At 37.6% G+C, this 19,450-nt stretch overlaps 4 protein-coding genes and 2 long non-coding RNA genes across 11 annotated transcripts; 2 read left to right on the top strand and 4 right to left on the bottom strand.

The window, feature by feature from the left end:
* Positions 1-820: 820 nt before the first annotated feature.
* LOC137740961 (xanthohumol 4-O-methyltransferase) lies at positions 821-2,223 on the bottom strand. The gene is made up of 2 exons (XM_068480765.2): positions 1,390-2,223; positions 821-1,207 (listed from the first exon to the last, which is right to left on the bottom strand). The coding sequence occupies exons 1-2, from the start codon at positions 2,176-2,178 to the stop codon at positions 908-910; spliced, it is 1,089 nt and encodes a 362-aa protein (XP_068336866.2). The 5' UTR covers positions 2,179-2,223; the 3' UTR covers positions 821-907.
* Positions 2,224-3,199: 976 nt separating this feature from the next.
* LOC148694085 (uncharacterized) lies at positions 3,200-7,703 on the top strand. The gene is made up of 5 exons (XR_015966712.1): positions 3,200-3,491; positions 3,573-3,669; positions 4,370-4,606; positions 4,750-5,581; positions 5,672-7,703. It is a non-coding gene; the product is annotated as an uncharacterized LOC148694085 (long non-coding RNA).
* Positions 5,401-13,840, bottom strand: LOC137741046 (uncharacterized). Of its 6 annotated transcripts, none has more exons than XM_088700212.1 (10): positions 12,854-13,014; positions 12,373-12,478; positions 11,947-12,041; positions 11,601-11,669; positions 11,189-11,304; positions 11,008-11,062; positions 10,792-10,912; positions 10,565-10,612; positions 10,330-10,424; positions 5,401-5,677 (listed from the first exon to the last, which is right to left on the bottom strand). In XM_088700212.1, exons 1-10 carry the CDS (start codon positions 12,905-12,907, stop codon positions 5,576-5,578), a joined length of 861 nt encoding a protein of 286 aa, XP_088556338.1. In that variant the 5' UTR covers positions 12,908-13,014; the 3' UTR covers positions 5,401-5,575. The 6 variants fall into 6 exon arrangements, with proteins under 6 accessions (XP_088556338.1, XP_068336953.1, XP_088556341.1 ...); XM_068480852.2 differs by lacking the exons at positions 5,401-5,677; positions 12,854-13,014 and adding exons at positions 9,639-9,864; positions 13,379-13,840; XM_088700215.1 differs by lacking the exons at positions 5,401-5,677; positions 12,854-13,014 and adding exons at positions 9,639-9,864; positions 13,379-13,838 and having other exon boundaries at positions 11,947-12,032.
* LOC137740984 (xanthohumol 4-O-methyltransferase) lies at positions 6,331-7,774 on the bottom strand. Its single transcript, XM_068480793.2, has 2 exons — positions 6,900-7,774; positions 6,331-6,717 (listed from the first exon to the last, which is right to left on the bottom strand). Exons 1-2 carry the CDS (start codon positions 7,686-7,688, stop codon positions 6,418-6,420), a joined length of 1,089 nt encoding a protein of 362 aa, XP_068336894.2. The 5' UTR covers positions 7,689-7,774; the 3' UTR covers positions 6,331-6,417.
* Positions 8,666-10,707, top strand: LOC148694084 (uncharacterized). The gene is made up of 3 exons (XR_015966711.1): positions 8,666-8,936; positions 9,018-9,115; positions 9,859-10,707. It is a non-coding gene; the product is annotated as an uncharacterized LOC148694084 (long non-coding RNA).
* A 711-nt stretch (positions 13,841-14,551) lies between the features above and the next one.
* LOC148694083 (protein EPIDERMAL PATTERNING FACTOR 1-like) lies at positions 14,552-15,260 on the bottom strand. Its single transcript, XM_088700217.1, has 2 exons — positions 15,088-15,260; positions 14,552-14,974 (listed from the first exon to the last, which is right to left on the bottom strand). Exons 1-2 carry the CDS (start codon positions 15,179-15,181, stop codon positions 14,715-14,717), a joined length of 354 nt encoding a protein of 117 aa, XP_088556343.1. The 5' UTR covers positions 15,182-15,260; the 3' UTR covers positions 14,552-14,714.
* Between the last annotated feature and the right edge of the window lie 4,190 nt (positions 15,261-19,450).

Here is a 19,450-nt window from a genome sequence, read left to right as displayed (position 1 = left end):
TCTTTATTACGGACAGAACGATTTAAACTTAAGTGCAATAAAGGATTACATTACTCTAATCAATATGACTAAGTCTACAATAGATTACTGTTTAATATTGCACATTTTAGTAAATAGGTCAATTCAAAATCATATCATAAGACAGATATCTATTTAGTAAAATATGATATAATATGTGGCTTCCTTCGGACATAAGCTCTTATGTATGTGTAAACATGATAAATGAATTATAACTATTTTCAAATAGATCGGGATCGGGGAGAATTTCTGAAACGTGAAGTCAATATATCCATATGTATTAGGAAAGCATATGAAAGGGATGTTATTATTTTAGTTTGGATCTAAGAAATTCGATGAACAATAATTACATAAATAATCTCAAAAAATCAGAATACGACACCTGAATTTTTTTCTCAGAAAAGATAAGATTGCCTTCATTAAATGGGGGTGAGAAGAAGCGGCAAGTTAAGCCAGTTAATAGGAGCGAAAAGACTGAAATGTTCTCTTTCTACAACACCGAAAGGTTACGTGCCTGTTTGTGTTGGTGTGGATAGTGATATGAAGCGTTTCGTGGTTCATACCAAGTTGCTCCTTCACGAAAAGTTCTTGCAGCTGCTCTATAGATCAGCTGAGGAATAAGGGTTTTGCAACGATGGGTTTTTGAGGATTCCATACGAAGCCAAGGATTTTGAAGAGTAGTGGATGATCAAGATTGAACCAGTTTAATTAATTAGTAGTCATGAGTTTGTCAGTAAGTAAATTGTTTGATGCAATTATTCGAATGAATGATGTTAGTTTCTAATGGAAGTACAGCAAGTGCTTAAGCCAGCTGGAATCACTACGATTGAGCATCGTTTTATTGACAATACATAATAACTACAACATTTGCATGATACTGGAATTTAGTTCACATAGGGTAGGCCTCAACAATGGATGCTAAAGCTGGAATTTTGATGACTTTGTGGCGAGGGAAGCCTCCTTCTTCCAATAACTTCTTCCATTCATTCTCAGTTCTCTCCCTTCCACCTGACACGTGTGCAATCATCACTAAATCAATGATCAATCGTGTGTCATTCAGAGTCCCTTCACCATTTGGCTCTAGAACTACATCAACAATAATGATCTTCCCACTTTTCTCTGGTATTGCTTTTCGGCAGTTCTTCAAAATCTTGATGCAATCACTGTCACTCCAATCGTGCATAATATGCTACATTAATAAAAAATTAACTAGTGTCATTTCAATTTTAGGCAAGAATACTATGTCTAACTAACAATGTTTCTTCACAAACCAAAAACTACGAGATCGTCCCCTTGAAGGTGACAAAAGGAAAGAAATCCTTACCTACAAGGCTACAATCATACCATAACTGGAATGTAAAAGAGAATTACCTTCATGAAAACTACATCCGCATTTGGAATATTGCCCTCAAACATATCACCAGCTACATGTGACACGCCATGGTACACTGGTGCTGTGGCTACGACATGGGGCAGATCAAAATTGAAACCCTTGATGTTGGGATAGGCCTTGACAATCTCAGCCACCGCACTTCCAGTCCCACCACCTACATCCACTAACGATCCCACACCATCAAACCCATGTTCATAACCTGTGAGTATTGCCTTTGTCACAACCCTAGAAGTACAGGCCATGCCATCATTGAACAATTTGTTGATCTCTGGATTTTGAGAAGCGTAGTCCCAAATATCAAGCCCATGGGCCATCTTAAAGGCACATGGACCTCCTTCTTTGACTTTTCGGCTGAAATAGTGCCAAGGCGCCATTAGGCAAGGATGATTTTGCAGCACAAGCATGGGGGCTAGACTCAGCTCTGCGTCATGTAACAACCATCTTGATGAATCTGTCAAACCATAAAGAGGTTCTCCGCCATCAGATGGGTGATGAACTGCAAATATATTCCGGCGGACAAGAAGTCTCATGATGCGTGTGAGGTAAGTGATGTCTGGGGAGGGTGCTATGCATGAGGCTATTTGGGACAAAGCGATCATAGGGTTTGAGTTTGGGGCACCATCACTAGGTCTATGGGAGTGTATGATATCGGCTATGCGTAGCTCCACAGCACATTTTAAGGCCATGGAATCAGCAAAACCAAACATGTACTTCCATATATCTGCTTGGCCTCTTAGGCTTGCCTCAATTTCTGGTTCTTCCTGCATTTCAATCTATAGAGTACTTTTGAAAGTGGTGCTAATTACATGAGTTATATAAAGAAGGGAATATTATATAATCTCAATAATGTTGAAACCTTTTGGTAACGTGTAGTACTCAGTAGGTGTAGCAGGTAGTAGGTAACAGTTGAAGTTGAAGGAATCAATTAATAATTGGAAATATGTTGAATGTGTGGATTAATCAACCACCTACTGCACATGCACTAACTACCCAACAAATTTACTGCTATTTGTTTAAGAAACAATGTGATAATTTATACTTAAAGGGTTATGTTACTCTAATCAATAATACTAAATATTATATAATATCAATAATGTTGAAACATTTTGGTAAAGTGTAGTACTCAGTCGGTGTAGCAGGTATCAGTTGAAGTTTAAGGAATCAATTAATAATTGGAAATGTGTTGAATGTGTGGATTAATCAACCTCCTAATGCACATGCACTAACTACCCGACAAATTTATTGCTATTTGTTTAAGAAACAATGTGATAATTTATACTTAAAAGGATTACGTTACTCTAATCAATAATACTAAATATTATATAATCTGAATAATGTTGAAACCTTTTGTTAAAGTGTAATACTCAGTCGGTGTAGCAGGTAGCATTTGAAGTTGAATGAATTAATTAAAAATTGGAAATATGTTGAATGTGTGGATTAATCAACCTCCTAATGCACATGCACTGACTAGTGAACAAATTTACTGCTATTTGTTTAAGAAACAATGTGATAATTTATACTTCAAGGATTACGTTACTCTAATCAATGATACTAAATATTATATAATTTGAATAATGTTGAAACTTTTTGTTAAAGTGTAGTACTCGGTTGGTGTAGTAGGTAGCAGTTAAAGTTGAAGAAATCAATTAAAAATTGGAAATGTGTTGAATGTATAACAACCTGTTCTGGGGTTTACAGAAGAAAAATGATACTTTTGTATTTTTATTAAGTTGAAGGGATATTTTTCTTTTAAAAATGATTTTTAGGTCTTAAATGGTGTGCCCAAAGGTCCACCCCTGATTTGTGTCCCCGGTCTCTCTCCGTTTTCTCTCAGTTCTCTCTCCTTCCTCACTCTCCCTTATCACTCCCTTTGACTCTCTCTCTCTCCCATTCACCCGTGTTCTCCCTCCCTGCACACCCTCATCTCCCTCATCATCAATCACCACAACAACAACAAAACATCATCACCTTCACCCTTGTGTTCTCAAAAACGAAGAAAGAGCACCCCAAACCCCTCTCTTCCATTCGGCCGGTACTGTTCATCATCTTCTCCGTCGTGTTTCGTATTTTTCCGACGTTGGTAAGCTTCTAAAAACCCTTGGGATGTGTTTTAGGGTTAGATTGAATCTTGTTTTAAGGTGTGTATACATTTGAATCGCAGAAAATAGCTCGGAGTAGCTTTTCCAAATTTTCCGGCTAGCACCGCCCCTTTGGAGGCAATTTCCGTCCAAACCACGGTGAGTTGGCTATCGTGCAAGGTATCAATCTCTTCGTCTCGCTGAGTAATACAACTTTCCTTTTTGTTTCACCCAATTTCGTTGAGTATCGAAGAAGTTATGGGCGTTTGAAGTTTGCCCAGAAACCGGCCAAAACCTTGGCCTGAAAATGGATCAACCCGACCCATTAACACATGGTCCAACCCAATTATCCAAGCCCAAGGCTGAAATCCAAACCCAGGCCTTTGGGCCGGATCACTAAGCTCAAGCCCATTTCTTTTTAGTTTTGTTTTATTTTTATCCCTATTTAAATTAAAGGCCTTTGTGCCATTTCCTTTAGGACGTTAACCCTAAACCCATTTATTTAAACCCTAAAACCCATTAGATCCAAACCTTTTAAAACCCATTGACAAACACAACGGTAACACATACCATTAGATTGGTCTTCATTGTACCTAGGGCTGGAAAAAAATCCCAAAAATCCCAAACCAAACCGAAAAAATCCCGATCCCAAACCAAAAAAATCCCAAACCAAAATTCCCGAAATTTTCGGTACTTCATCCCGAACCAAACCGAAATTTTCGGTATGGTATTCGGTATTGCAGTTCAATTTTTTCGGTATTCCCATACCGAATCGAAATAAATATTATATATATATATATATATTATTTTTTAATTATAAGAGAATTATTTCAACCGTTCATTGTTTTAGATTTAATCTGTGCCGTTCATTTGTTTTTAGGTTAGATCTCTCCCCCATTTCAGTTTTCACTTCCGTTTCCATACTTCCATCAGCGCAGCCGCTGTGCCACTCCCACTGCCAGTGCTGTGCCACCAGCCATCACCACCCAGCTTGCCTTCCTTCGAATCGTCTCTGACTCTCCAGCGGCTCAGCCTTCCTTCTCGTCTCTGACTCTCCAGCGGCTCAGCCTTCCTTCACAAATCAACACCCAGCTTGTTTGACTATGCTTTTGCGCGGGTTCGTTTTGTTTTGTACTTGCTGTCAATTGTGCACTTTTCTAGCTTGCAGTTGCTAATGTATTCACCGAATTGTAGTTACATTTTTTGAGTAGTTACAAATGAATTGATACAGTTTTATTTTACCTGTTTCTTCTTCAACAGCCTTTTATTTTCCTATTTAGGCATTGTTCTGTTGATTGCGAATCTCATACAAGATATGTGATTCTGAACTTGAGCTTTGCTGTGGCTGCTTTCAAATAATATTGGTTGGACTGGAGTTCTCAGAGCTCAGGTAAAAGCCGCCTCTTACCTTTGCAAATCACCAGCAGGATGTAAATTGTGATGAACTTTGTTAATGTAAAGAAAACTGCTTCATTTCACTGCCCGTATTTGTAAGAAACATTTAAGACGGCCTTATTATGTGCAGGAGTTGCTAACATTCATAGAAAATCTATGGGCATGTGTTCTTCATTGCCCTTCTGCTTGTCATAAACTCTTTGTTGCCGTTCATAGAATGTAGAATGTAGTGATTTATTTTAGCCCAAAAACATAATATGTCAAATTTTAGTCCAAAAGCCCAAAAGCATTTCGGGATTCCCGATTTGTCCCGAAATCCCAAAATTATTTCGGGATTCCCGAAAATTGGGATTCCCGAAAATTTGGTTTGGGATTGGGATTGAATTTGGGATTCCCAAAAATTTCGGTTTGGGAATCGGGACAATGGTTTCGGTATGGGATCCCATACCGAACCACCCCTAATTGTACCCATAAAACTTGTTTGTATTTTCGCTTTAACATTAGATGTGGGGTGAATGGAGTTTGAAAGATAACGTAGTTATTACGCGGCTTGAAGCATTACAAAAGTTCTCCAACAGTAATTGTAGATACTCAAATCATTGCAATCTTGGTTTGATCATCATTATTCATTGCTATCCAGCAACCATTCAAGCAAGTTTTCAAGGGGATTTTGTACTACCTCTAAAGCTAGCTACTGGTACAGTAGATTGTAAGCTGGTAAATCATGTATTCTTTGAGTATCTTCTAAAGACAACTCCCTTTCCAACTGCGTCCTTGTTGCTTGCAGAACCTCCTGAAGGATTGAAAGCAGAAAATTAAGGGCTAATGATTGGAGAGCTCATCAGAACAAACAAGCCAATTCGACCTAAGTTAAACAAGAAGCTGTGTTGCAATGAATGCTCAACTCTAATAGTTAAAGAGTTTGAAATTACCAGGAAGACGTGCTATCAAAGATAAGCTAAGAAACGAGTGAACAAATATAAACCAGCATTAAGTAAAGGGCATATTGAAAAACAAATAAATGAGGTTCGCACGTTCTCGTTGGTACGGGATAGTTGAAGTATGTCTTGTTAAGTAGTTATTACAGCCGAGGATAATATGTAGAATTCTAGGTATCAAATACATTCTTCTAATATTTGACAAGTGTTGAAATTGCTAGGCATGATTTCTGAGGAATTCGAACATCAGAAAGTTGTGCGCGCATGCGTGTGGTAATGTGCATGTTTGTGTATGTGCATGCTTAGAGCGAGAGAGTTACATTAAACTGCATGTAGGACGATGGGTTTTTGAGGATTCCATACGAAGCCAAGGATTTTGAAGAGTAGTGGATGATCAAGATTGAACCAGTTTAATTAATTAGTAGTCATGAGTTTGTCAGTAAGTAAATTGTTTGATGCAATTATTCGAATGAATGATGTTAGTTTCTAATGGAAGTACAGCAAGTGCTTAAGCCAGCTGGAATCACTACGATTGAGCATCGTTTTATTGACAATACATAATAACTACAACATTTGCATGATACTGGAATTTAGTTCACATAGGGTAGGCCTCAACAATGGATGCAAAAGCTGGAATTTTGATGACTTTGTAGCGAGGGAAACCTCCTTCTTCCAATAACTTCTTCCATTCAATCTCAGTTCTCTCCCTTCCACCTGACGCGTGTGCAATCATCACTAAATCAAGGATCAATTGTGTGTCATTCAGAGTCCCTTCACCATTTGGCTCTAGAACTACATCAACAATAATGATCTTCCCACTTTTCTCTGGTATTGCTTTTCGGCAATTCTTCAAAATCTTGATGCAATCACTGTCACTCCAATCGTGCATAATATGCTACATTAATAAAAAATTAATTAGTGTCATTTCAATTTTAGGCAAGAATACTATGTCTAACTAACAACGTTTCTTCACAAACCAAAAACTACGAGATCGTCCCCTTGAAGGTGACAAAAGGAAAGAAATCCTTACCTACAAGGCTACAATCATACCATAACTGGAATGTAAAAGAGAATTACCTTCATGAAAACTACATCCGCATTTGGAATATTGCCCTCAAACATATCACCAGCTACATGTGACACGCCATGGTACATCGGTGCTGTGGCTACGACATGGGGCAGATCAAAATTGAAACCTTTGATGTTGGGATAGGCCTTGACAATCTCAGCCACCGCACTTCCAGTCCCACCACCTACATCCACTAACGATCCCACACCATCAAACCCATGTTCATAACCTGTGAATATTGCCTTCGTCACAACCCTAGAAGAACAAGCCATGCCATCATTGAACAATTTGTTGATCTCTGGATTTTGAGAAGCGTAGTCCCAAATATCAAGCCCATGGGCCATCTTAAAGGCACATGGACCTCCTTCTTTGACTCTTCGGCTAAAATAGTGCCAAGGAGCCATTAGGCAGGGGTGATTTTGCAACACAAGCATAGGCGCTAGACTCAGCTCTGCGTCATGTAACAACCATCTTGATGAATCTGTCAAACCATAAAGAGGTTCCCCGCCATCAGATGGGTGATGAACGGCGAATATATTCCGGCGGACAAGAAGTCTCATGATGCGTGTGAGGTAAGTGATGTCTGGGGAGGGTGCTATGCATGAGGCTATTTGGGACAAAGCGATCATAGGGTTTGAGTTTGGGGCACCATCACTAGGTCTATGGGAGTGTATGATATCGGCTATGCGTAGCTCCACAACACATTTTAAGGCCATGGAATCAGCAAAACCAAACATGTACTTCCATATATCTGCTTGGCCTCTTAGGCTTGCCTCAATTTCTGGATCTTCCTGCATTTTAATCTATAGAGTAATTTTGAAAGTGGTGCTAATTACATGAGTTATATAAAGAAGGGAATATTATATAATCTCAATAATGTTGAAACCTTTTGGTAAAATGTAGTACTTATTAGGTGTAGCATGTAGCAGTTGAAGTTGAAGGAATCAATTAATAATTGGAAATATGTTGAATGTGTGGATTAATCAACCTCCTGATGTACATGCACTAACTATCCAACAAATTTACTGCTATTTGTTTAAGAGTTACGTTACTCTAATCAATAATACTAAATATTATATAATATCAATAATGTTGAAACCTTTTGGTAAAGTGTAGTACTCAATCGGTGTAGTAAGTAGCAGTTAAAGTTGAAGGAATCAATTAATAATTGAAAATGTGTTGAATGTGTGGATTAATCAACCTCCTAATGCTCATGCACTAACTACCCGACAAATTTACTGCTATTTGTTTAAGAAACAATGTGATAATTTATACTTAAAGGATTATGTTACTCTAATCAATAATACTAAATATTATATAATCTGAATAATGTTGAAACATTTTGTTAAAGTGTAATACTCAGTCGGTGTAGCAGGTAGCATTTGAAGTTGAAGGAATTAATTAAAAATTGGAAATGTGTTGAAGGTGTGGATTAATCAACCTCCTAATGCACATGCACTAACTAGCGAACAAATTTACTGCTATTTGTTTAAGAAACAATGTGATAATTTATACTTAAAGGATTACGTTACTCTAATCAATAATACTAAATATTATATAATCTGAATAATGTTGAAACTTTTTGTTAAAGTGTAGTACTTAGTCGGTGTAGCAGGTAGCAGTTGAAATTGAAGGAATCAATTAAAAATTGGAAATGTGTTGAATGTATAACAATCCGTTCCGAGAATTACGAAAGACAAATGATATTTTTGTATTTTGACTAAATTTGAGGGATATTTTTCTTTTATAATGATTTTTGGGTCTTAAATGGTGTGCTGCCGACCCGTGATTTGTGTCCTCGGTCTCTCTCGCCCTTTTCTCTCAGTGCTCTCTTCTTCCTCACTTTCCCATATCACTCCCTTTGACTCTCTCTCCCTGCACACCCTCATCTCCCTCATCATCAATCACTACAACAACAACAAAACATCATCACCTTCACCCTTGTGTTCTCAAAAACGAAGAAAGAACACCCCAAACCCCTCTCTTCCATTCGGCCGGTACTGTTCATCATCTTCTCCGTCGTGTTTCGTATTTTTCCGACGTTGGTAAACTTCTAAAAACCCTTGGGATGTGTTTTAGGGTTAGATCGAAGCTTGTTTTAAGTTGTGTATACATTTGAATCGCAGAAAATAGCTCGGAGTAGCCTTTCCAAATTTTCCGGGAGAGCACCGCCACTTTGGAGGCAATTTCCGGCCAAACCACGGCGAGTTGGCTATCGTGCAAGGTATCAATCTCTTCGCCTCGCTGAGTACTACAACTTTCATTTTTGTTTCACCCAATTTCGTTGAGTATCAAAGAAGTTATGGGCGTTTGAAGTTTGCCCAGAAACCGGCCAAAACCTTCGCCCGAAAAAATGGATCAACCCGACCCATTAACCCATGGTCCAACCCAATTGACCAAGCCCAAGTCTGAAATCCGAATCCTGGCCTTTGGGCCGGATCACTAAGCCCAAGCCCATTTCTTTTTAGTTTTGTTTTATTTTTATCCCTATTTAAATTAAAGGCTTTTGGGCCGTTTCCTTTAGGCCTTCGGTCCGTTAACCCTAAACCTATTTATTTAAACCCATTAGACCCATTAGACCCAAACCTTTGAAAACCCATTGACAAACACAACGGTAACACATACCATTAGGTTGGTCTTCATTGTACCCATAAAACTTGTTTGTATTTTCGCTTTAACATTAGATGTGGGGTGAATGGAGTTTGAAAGATAACGAAGTTATTACGCGACTTGAAGCATTACAAAAATTCTCCAACAATAATTGTAGATACTCAAATCATTGCAATCTTGGTTTGATCATCATTATTCATTCCTATCCAGCAACCATTCAAGCAAGTTTTCAAGGGGATTTTGTACTACCTCTAAAGCTAGCTACTGGTACAGTAGATTGTAAGCTGGTAAATCATGTATTCTTTGAGTATCTTCTAAAGACAATTCCCTTTCCAACTGCGTCCTTGTTGCTTGCAGAACCTCCTGAAGGATTGAAAGCAGAAAATTAAGGGCTAATGATTGGAGAGCTCATCAGAACAAACAAGCCAATTCGACCTAAGTTAAACAAGAAGCTGTGTTGCAATGAATGCTCAACTCTAATAGTTAAAGAGTTTGAAATTACCAGGAAGACGTGCTATCAAAGATAAGCTAAGAAACGAGTGAACAAACATAAACCAGCATTAAGTAAAGGGCATATTGAAAAACAAATAAATGAGGTTCGCACGTTCTCGTTGGTACGGGATAGTTGAAGTATGTCTTGTTAAGTAGTTATTACAGCCGAGGATAATATGTAGAATTCTAGGTATCAAATACATTCTTCTAATATTTGACAAGTGTTGAAATTGCTAGGCATGATTTCTGAGGAATTCGAACATCAGAAAGTTGTGCGCGCATGCTTGTGGTAATGTGCGTGTTTGTTTACGTGCATGCTTAGAGTGAGAGAGTTACATTAAACTGCATGTAGGACGCATTCACTGCGAGCCACTGAGCATCAACCATTTCAAAAGCTATACAATACAGTACATCAAAGGCGGCTTCATCTTCTGCAAGCAACTCATAATTCATGAGGGTCGATATCAGTAACCTGTGTTGTTTTTTAACAGTTCTCTAACTCTTTAAGACATTTGATCTGTAACCAAACAGAAGACATTCGAGCACAACCTTGTCTGAGATGTTCATTTACCTCCTAATAGTTTCACGAAATTTATTCCTGGAAGACACCTTGGTTTTTCTGCAAAGTATATGAGGAGACAAGGAAGATCCAAGAACAATTAGCTTTCCTTATATAAAATTTTGTGAAACAGATGGTTTGAATCGCTTCAAGAAGGAAGATGATTTCAATTTGACGTTACAATTAAACATGATAAGAAAATCTATTCATGGTATAGATATTAGAACTTCTTTACAAACCTGAGCAAAGATCCAGCATTTCAGTCAACATAAATGATATATTTATGCCAGCAACAGCAAACGGGTATTCCCAAGTTGCTCGATTTCCCTCTCGCTTGAACAATAACCTATGAAAAGATGCCTTCATTTTGAATTTTATATGATTAGTAAGCTAAAGGCACAGAAAAAAAACATGTGAATATTTGCAGGAGCTACACAACAGTCAAGAAGGCATACTGGATAAGTCCTGGCGTAAAAAAGCAAGTTCTCGAGGGAGATAAAACCGCAACCCCTGAAGAGAGCATTTCAATGAAAGAGAATAAAATGTGGAATTGCAATGGTACAGTTTAGTAATAAGACGAAGTGTTTCAATTTCAAACTGTCAGACTAACTTTGTGTCAATCGGATAGAATTCTACCTAAAGTCGGTAGAGGGGTTAGAACCTTGCCAACCCATCTCTTTCCATTGCTCGGAGATCAGACCTTGCAGAGCAACATCTGGAAAGGCAGCATGCCACAATGCTTTCAAGGTTTCCTGAATTTAAATGGAATAATGTAGACTTATTCAACGATGAAGAACCAAATAGCTAATGAAAAGGGGTTTAGGCTTCCTGAAGGATAATGGTAACAAGATAAGATTTAAATTGCAATCAAATGGTGTAGTCATGATAGCAAATCGTTTCTCCAGCAGACTGGAATCATAGATAACGAAATAAACAATGAACGGTCATTACAATCTATCGTAGCTCATTTTAACCACATTAAACCAAGAAAACAATGGACAAGAGTAATAATAAAAAAATATGTTCGGAACCAGCATGAAGAATATACTTGATGATCAGGGCGATTCTCGTCAAAAGGTACTTGTAATCGTGCTTGAAGCCTCAGAAGTCTCTGTTCCTGTATATAGAAGTTGAAAATTACATTGGAAGTCCAGTAAGGTGGATAACAGCAAAGTACTTAACTTTAAGAACCTAAAAGTGACCAAAGCTAGAATTGCATGCTCAAGTCTTCAGAAATTCCAAGAAAGCTTTTAAATACAAAGTGACAATGTCATACTATTTCACACGCTACGGCAGTTTCACATGTATCTATACAAGTCTTTAGAAATGAACTGTTCATAAACAAATTCAACATCAGAAGCAAAAGTTGGCAAGGGAACACCACAACTATATACCTGAAAAGGACTTAAAGAGTGATTTCGTCTGTTATTTGAGCGGGTAAATAGTCCTGTCCATGATCGTGGTCCAACCATAGCATTAACTACAACGACTAAAATCTCGTTAGTGAAAACTGAAATTTTGTGAACAGAGTGTAATAGGATCATATGTACAAATTTTATTATAAACTTTTGGTAGTTTAACAAGAACTTGATCAGCAGCATTGGTCTCAGTGTATACAACGGATATCACAATTCAAGAGATTTGCTTCAAGTCGTCAAATGCATACGATATAACAGATGAAATGCGTGCACGAACTAAAGGCATTTTGTTCCTCATTTCGAAGTAAATGTCGTCACCATAATTATTGATAGAAATACACGAGACACAGTGTTCCTCTGTTGGGAAACAAAAGAAGAACGGAAGAGAGATAGTCTACTCACTAAAACATTGAGCTAACTGCGATTTGACATGAGTTGATGAATTGTGTGGCCATTCCAACTCTTCGTTGCACTTTTTCCGTCTCCTATAATTTTCATCCTCATCAACCTACATTTGGTAGCATTTCAATACTTATAAATTGTTGCACATCACACGATAGCATAGAAAAGGTTTCAAATTATGGACCGATCCAGTAACCTGTAATCTAATGTGATAACATCAAACATTTAGAAGCCAACAGAGCACGCAGAGCACACAAACGAAAGGCAAAGTTCTAACTCCTTAAAAAATGTGGCAAACACAATAAAATAAAATGGTTCAACTGATATAAACACGTTCTGAGGAAAAAGTAAAAACAAAGCCTATCATGAACCATTAGAAAAGGCTCTAAGAGTAAATATCAGTGGGGAGAAAAAATCAACAGTTAGTAACACGAATCTTCGATTCACAAACAGAGAGAGATGGGACTAATTAAAAGCTCACTTTGCGAAAGGAAGAGCAAGAAGGAAAGCATTGTCTACGCTTCCTTGATCTCATGAGGAGGCTAAAATCCAGAGAGAGGAAGAGAAAGAGATAATCTTTCACCCTCCTTAACCGAAAGCGAAAAGGCCAAAAACAAAAAGGATATGAAAATAAAATGGTGGCAAAGGCAAAATGATTGCACTCAACAACTCATGCCCTTCAGTATTCTCCTATAATTTAACCTCACAATTATTCAACTTTCTCTCCTTTTTTCTACCCCAAATCACTTTAAGGAAAAACACAGAAAATCAAGGAATGGAATCATGGCATAATTGCTTGGTGCCCCAATAGCTTTGAAGATGGGAACTTTTCAGAGGGAAAAGATTAATAGCACAATTAATGGCCTTCCTTTTGCATAATTTACGATCAAAGATTGAAACTTTCTGAAAAGGTGAGGTGGGTGGGTACCTCGGCACTCATAGCATTGACATACAAGACAAATTTTATGTACGTTGCAACATACAATCCATAGAGGAGAGAGAGTACCTGCTATGGCATCTGAGGAGACATGTTGGCAGTGGTGGTTCTGTTGCGATGATGGTGTCACGGCAGGGCCCACTGGAAGAGAGCGGTGGTGGTGGGAGCAGGAATGATACAGAACGAAGAGGAGGAGGAGGAAGAAGAAGAATGACATCATCCCTTTTTTTGTTTTTTTCAGAGTTGACAGTTTTGCATTCAAAAAAGGAAATGTTTTGTTTTGGGAGGTTTTGTCTCAATCTGTCAATGGCACTCAAACCAGTCAATTTCCTGCAAACCAGCCTAGACATTAGCTCTCCCTCCGGTGCTTCTCTTTTGGCCTTAGGCAGGTTTGTTCTGTTCCCTGTGGCCTCGCACGTGCAAAAATATGTTACTCTAACACCGGTTTGTATGTACCAACTAAAATCATTTGACTCACAAATATAAACATGACGATATAAATTATATGCTCACCTATACCTATTTGAGTTTGAAATCTAGTTATGGTGTAATTTTGGCCCTTAATTTCTTTTTTTTTATTTTTCCAATAATTATAATTGTCTAGACTCCCTATATGATTCGTTCAATTATTCATCATCAAAATCCACAATGACCTCACGTTCATAAAATTAATGTGAGATTACATAAATAGTCAATCCACTACAAGTTACAACCCATACAAACTGTTCATTTTGAGTGTTAAATGCGTTGTTGGAGGTCATTCTTCATGATCATTATGACACAAAGAGTGTTATTTTATATGATGAATATGCACAGTTGAAGTGTTTAAGAGTGTTGTTTAATGTCATGCTTAACTAATTTTAACATACCCCACCCCTCTTTTTTTTTGTAACTTTGGGGCAATGGCCATACAAATGTAACAAAGCCCAGAAATACCTATTAAGTCATCCAAAAAAGGGCTAGCGTTGTGAGGGTCACCGAAAATAATAAGCTTCAACTCAACGTTGCTACCTATATCAGCAAAGGCGATCCACCACCGTATTAATACCTTAACTTGTGTTGTATTTTTTTAGTTCCATCTTTTACTCATAAAATTTTAACATCCAAGATGCTGGTTGCCAGAGGATGGAGCTCCTTATATGCTTAACTAATTTACTTTCTTGGCTTGTTACATATGAAATTGAGAACATAAAAGGCTCTTCGTGATAATTAAACTTCAGATAATTTTGAACCCACTGAACGAAGAAAATTTGAGTCTTTGGTGATTTCATAATATTAAACATCAGTAACAAACACTCTGGTTACACAAAATCTCTACCTAGCAAAGAAATTGGAGGGTTCAAAAAGAAGGAAAATTTGACTACATTAGTTGACGTTGAATAATCACTGTGATGAACTAGTGAAACTAAGGAACATGATAAAACTTGTTTTTGCACATGCACTTGTAAGCCATTGGACATGTTTCAGCCTCAGTGATTGATGCACAAACAAAGCTCACCATCACTAGTCTGCATGGTCTGCAAGATCCACAAGCATGGGAGCAATCTGGCAAGCTCGACCCTGCCACTTGGACTGTATCTGGCCCCCTAACTCTCTTATAATTACTTGCCTTTTTATCCACTAATGCTTCTCTAAGTGTACTCTTCAGACGGCGCCCATGATGATCTGTATGACATATTTAATCATCAGAAAAAATGTAAAAAAGGAAAAACGAAGACTTGTTTAATGTTAATTAATTACAGTTTATAATAAATAAGTTTAATCGAGAGTAATCATACGTGAATGAGGCCGAGCTATGCACCTTGCGGATATGGATTGTGGAAGGAAAAGAATGACAACAAGAAATGTAGCTACACAAATTGAACCCTTCATGATTTTGTTTAATTTTGTTTCTTTTTTCTTCTTTTGTTTCGGAAAATAATAGGGTTTTGCAAGCTAAAGAGGATGTTGTGGGATTGAGATATTGGTAAGAAGAAAAGGGTTGAAGGAGATGAATATATAGAGGAATGAGGCTGGAGAAATGAGAAAAATTAAGAAGAAAGTATTGAACCAAATCACAGGAGAAAGTGGTATGAAAAGAAAAGGTCACATGAAAGCTACAAGATTGCTTGTTTACAGTAACAGATAGTCACAGGACTCATCAAGCTTTGCCCTTGTGGTTCCATGGAAGAATGGTGATACGGCTAATTGCTCAAGAATTTACTGAATTAAAAGGGTGCTTTCTTTTACGTGAACTGCTCTGACTCAGACTTTGGAAACGCATACACAGCCATAAATGCAAGCTTCATTAATTTATGTATTTTCGTACAAATGAAAATTGAGGGTTAAGATTGATAATAAATTTGGCACTGTGGATCTGCTGGGAGCCTGTGACTTCCATTAATAACATCTCCGCTTGCTGGATAGGTAGCTGCTATATTTGGTGAACTTGATAAGCTACTCTATTGTTCTTCATGGACCGTCTCAAATGTGAAGCCCCTTTGTCAGGTGGTCACTGGCTAGTATTGCATATTCTTAACTTAGGAGAAAGAGTTATTAAATTTCAAAGAGACGGGCCAATAGTATTAAGGGTACAAATGTAATACAGTACAGTTAGTAATATAGTTAGAAGGTTGTTAGGATTTGGTTAAAGTAGTTAGGATTTCTCTTATAAAAACTAAGGGTGTAATCTTCATTTAGTTAGTTAATACAAATCAGATTTCTCTCTCTAAACTCTCTCCCTCTCTCTCTCTCTCTCTCAGATCTCTGTGTTCATTCTTCTTCATTTTCCTTCTTGATTTTGTCTTCAATTCCAAAACATTACAATGTAGTTAACATGGTATCAGAGCCACCAGGCTCATGCCATGGATTCTGGTGGTTCCGTTTTTCATTAGATTTCGTCGTTTTCATCGTTTTTCATTAGATTTTCTTCGGTGATTCCGCGATAGTACTGTAACTTTTTGGTTGATCTTTCGTCTGGTCCTCCTCTCTACCTCGATGGAGATCGTGAGCATGCGGCGTCTTGAAGTTCTAACCTTAATAGTCTGATTGCTTGCTGGAATTTGACTCTCTTTCCTTTGGGGCACTTTGCCATTCTCCAGATTCCCTAAATTTCTTTCCCCTTGCAAAGACAACGACAGAACAACTAAAAGATTTGTAGAAATGAAATGAGTTTCATCCAAAGTAAGGCACGAAATCTTCTCACTTTTGATAATCTTTTCGGGGTTTGAATAATTGTTTTGATCTTCGGGGCTGTCCTTCCGTTGTGATTGTTGAGGGTTTCTTTCTGTTCGTCGGGGTTTTTTCTGGTAGCTGGTGGTTTGGTGGAGGTTCTTTGGTTGGGTTTTCCGATCATGAGCTCGAGTCTCTGGTTTTGCTACTAAATTCTGCACTCTATCTGTTTGCTTAAATGCCGCATTGAAAATTTGTTTTCTTCGATAGGGTTTCTTGTATGCAAGTTTATATGTTAAGGCCAATAGCCATTTTCTGTGAGATTGTTGAAGGAATACAAGGGCCGATAGCCATTCCTTTGTGTTGCGTGATTAGTTCTTGGTTGTTTGAGATTTGTGCACTCAAAAAAGGCCAATTACCAAGTGTGTGTTGAATGCAAATTGTTTCCTCCATAAGGCCGAGAGCCGGAGTGAAAAGTTCTGTCTTAGATATTATGTGTTACTCCTTGAAGGCCGATAGCTGGAGTAACGTTCTTGAAAAGTTTTGTTTGTTGTTATTGTGTGCAACTCCATTAAGGCCAATTGTCGGAGTGCAGTTCTTGTTCCTTTTCTTCATTGAAGGCTGATTGCCAAAGAAGGTTGTGTTTCTTGATTTCTGTGATTGTAATATAGTTAGTAATATAGTTAGAAGGTTGTTAGGATTTGGTTAGAGAAATCAAAATGTTTGAAAATACAGTGGAATCTGTGAAAATTGAAGGTCTTCTAGGCATGTTGATTGTGAAATATTGGAAACCTTATCGCAAAGAAAACAGTAGCTACAACGGTGTAGAAATCAGTTTGAGAGGCTGAAATTCTTTGGGAAGTGGATAGCCATTTCTCATCATTCCGTAACACAAATGTTCTCTTCCTTTCATGGTCCAGAATAGCAATTTTTGTAGGCGTGCTGAGATAAACTTTGTCCACCTCATACTCAAATGTTATTGCATCCCCTTGCTTAGTCAATCGCGTCTTTGTTCTTCAGGTTATCCAGATAATCTGTGGGTTCTCATGCAATTGCTATGCCATGGGCCATGGCACATGTGTTTGCAGCTGATTGTTAATATTGCCTAAGGCCGTGGAGTCACATGTTTGGAAGTGACTGTGGCTGGTGGGACCAAGGTTTCCAATAAAGAATTTGTTGTGTCAACAGAGTTGCATATGAGATTTTGTTGTGGGATTGCAAGATTGCAGATGGTTCAACATTGTGTTCAGTAATTGCATAAATGTTTCTCCAATCTCAAACTGGGTTACCCCAGTTGAGATTAAGGGGGAGTATTAAGGGTACAAATGTAATACAGTGCAGTTAGTAATATAGTTAGAAGGTTGTTAGGATTTGGTTAAAGTAGTCGGGATTTCTCTTATAAAAAATGTGGGTGTAATCTTCATTTAGTTAGTTAATATAAATCATATTTCTCTCTCTAAACTCTCTCTCTCTCTCTCTAAGATCTCTGTGTTCATTCTTCTTCATCTTCCTTCTTGATTTTCTCTTCAATTCCAAAACATTACAATGTAGTTAACAATAGTTCTCCACTATCTCTTTTACAATTATCTCCCACATGCAAAACTGTGCGAGGTGTGAGGTTGCTTGTATTACATATTGTAATTTTTGTTGATTCGCCGATAAGAGATTTTCAATAAAATTATTGGTTGTCACTCGTTATATTCAATTATGCATGTGTCTATCACTCATCACATAACTAATTGCATAATAATAAAACCATATGCCTGATTGTATATAACTTGTGATAAAAGAAATATTTTTCTCCAGACGCAAATGCATGATGCTGGGTGCTTGGGGGACAGGCCAGAGAAAAGGGGCCCGAGGCCCTGTGGACCGGCTCCAGCGTTGGAGAGCCTGAGTGAAGGTGGAGGCCCGAGCTCCGGGCCCGTGAAGAATTGCTAGCCCGAGAGCCCGAGTGGATGTAACGCTAGCGCTGACGTCAGGCCATTTTAAATTTTTTTTCTATCAGGCGCGTGCACCCCACTCGCGCGTGGGGGCGCGTCGCCAACACAAAATCAGAAAAAAAAAACATAGCCTTTTCAGTTACCGTTGGGAAGCCCCGTGGCTTCCCACGGTCCGTTCGATCTCAACGGATCTTTAACTTGGACTGTTCGATCTCAACGGTAAAAAAAATAAAAAAAGTCTTATTTAATATCCACCGTTCGATCTGAGATCAACGGTGGATATTAATATGCTTTATAAATAAATAAATAAAAAAGAAAAAATAGTTTTAAAATTAAGAAAAGTTACCGTTGTGACACGTGGCACAATCTGGAGTGTTGGAATTCAAAATTTTTTATATCCAACGGCAGAGATTAATTAGTTGAATAAAAATTTAAAGAAAATTGTAAAAAATTCAAAAAAAAAATCTGAAATTTTTTAAAAAAAAATTGTTTTTACTTTTCTATAAATACCTTTTCATTATCATCTACCTTACACCACAATTTCATATTTTCTCAACAACTTTCAATCACTTTCTTTTCTTTCTCTCAAAGTTTCAATCCATTTTTTTTTTCAACAAAATGAATACTGATGCAGGTACGAATTGGTCGCTTCTTGATGATGTTGCGTTGTGTACTAGTTAGGTTGAAGTTACTCATAGTTCGCTTATGGGTAATGAGATGCAGTTGCGAGAAATGTGGAGTCTTATTCATACCAATTATCTTGAGAAAATTGGTAGGAAAAGAACCAAAGAATCGATGTCCAGTCGTTGGAAATTACTTAGCCAATCGTTTAGTAATATTCAAAGTGGGGAAAATTACTCGGATCAGGTAACAATATATTATTTATTTGTTTGTATTATTTATTTGTTACCTACTTACATTATAATTATTTGTTTGTATTATTTATTTGTTACTTATTTTCATTATAATTATTTCTTCTCCCGCATTGTGTAGGAACTTCAAGCACAAGCTTGGTACGCTGCCAAAACCAAAAGCAAAAATAAATCAT

Source organism: Pyrus communis, chromosome 9 (assembly GCF_041283825.1).
Source record: "Pyrus communis isolate YQ-2024b chromosome 9, ASM4128382v1, whole genome shotgun sequence".
Lineage (NCBI taxonomy): Eukaryota > Viridiplantae > Streptophyta > Magnoliopsida > Rosales > Rosaceae > Pyrus > Pyrus communis.
This window is presented reverse-complemented; position numbering and strand designations above follow the sequence as displayed.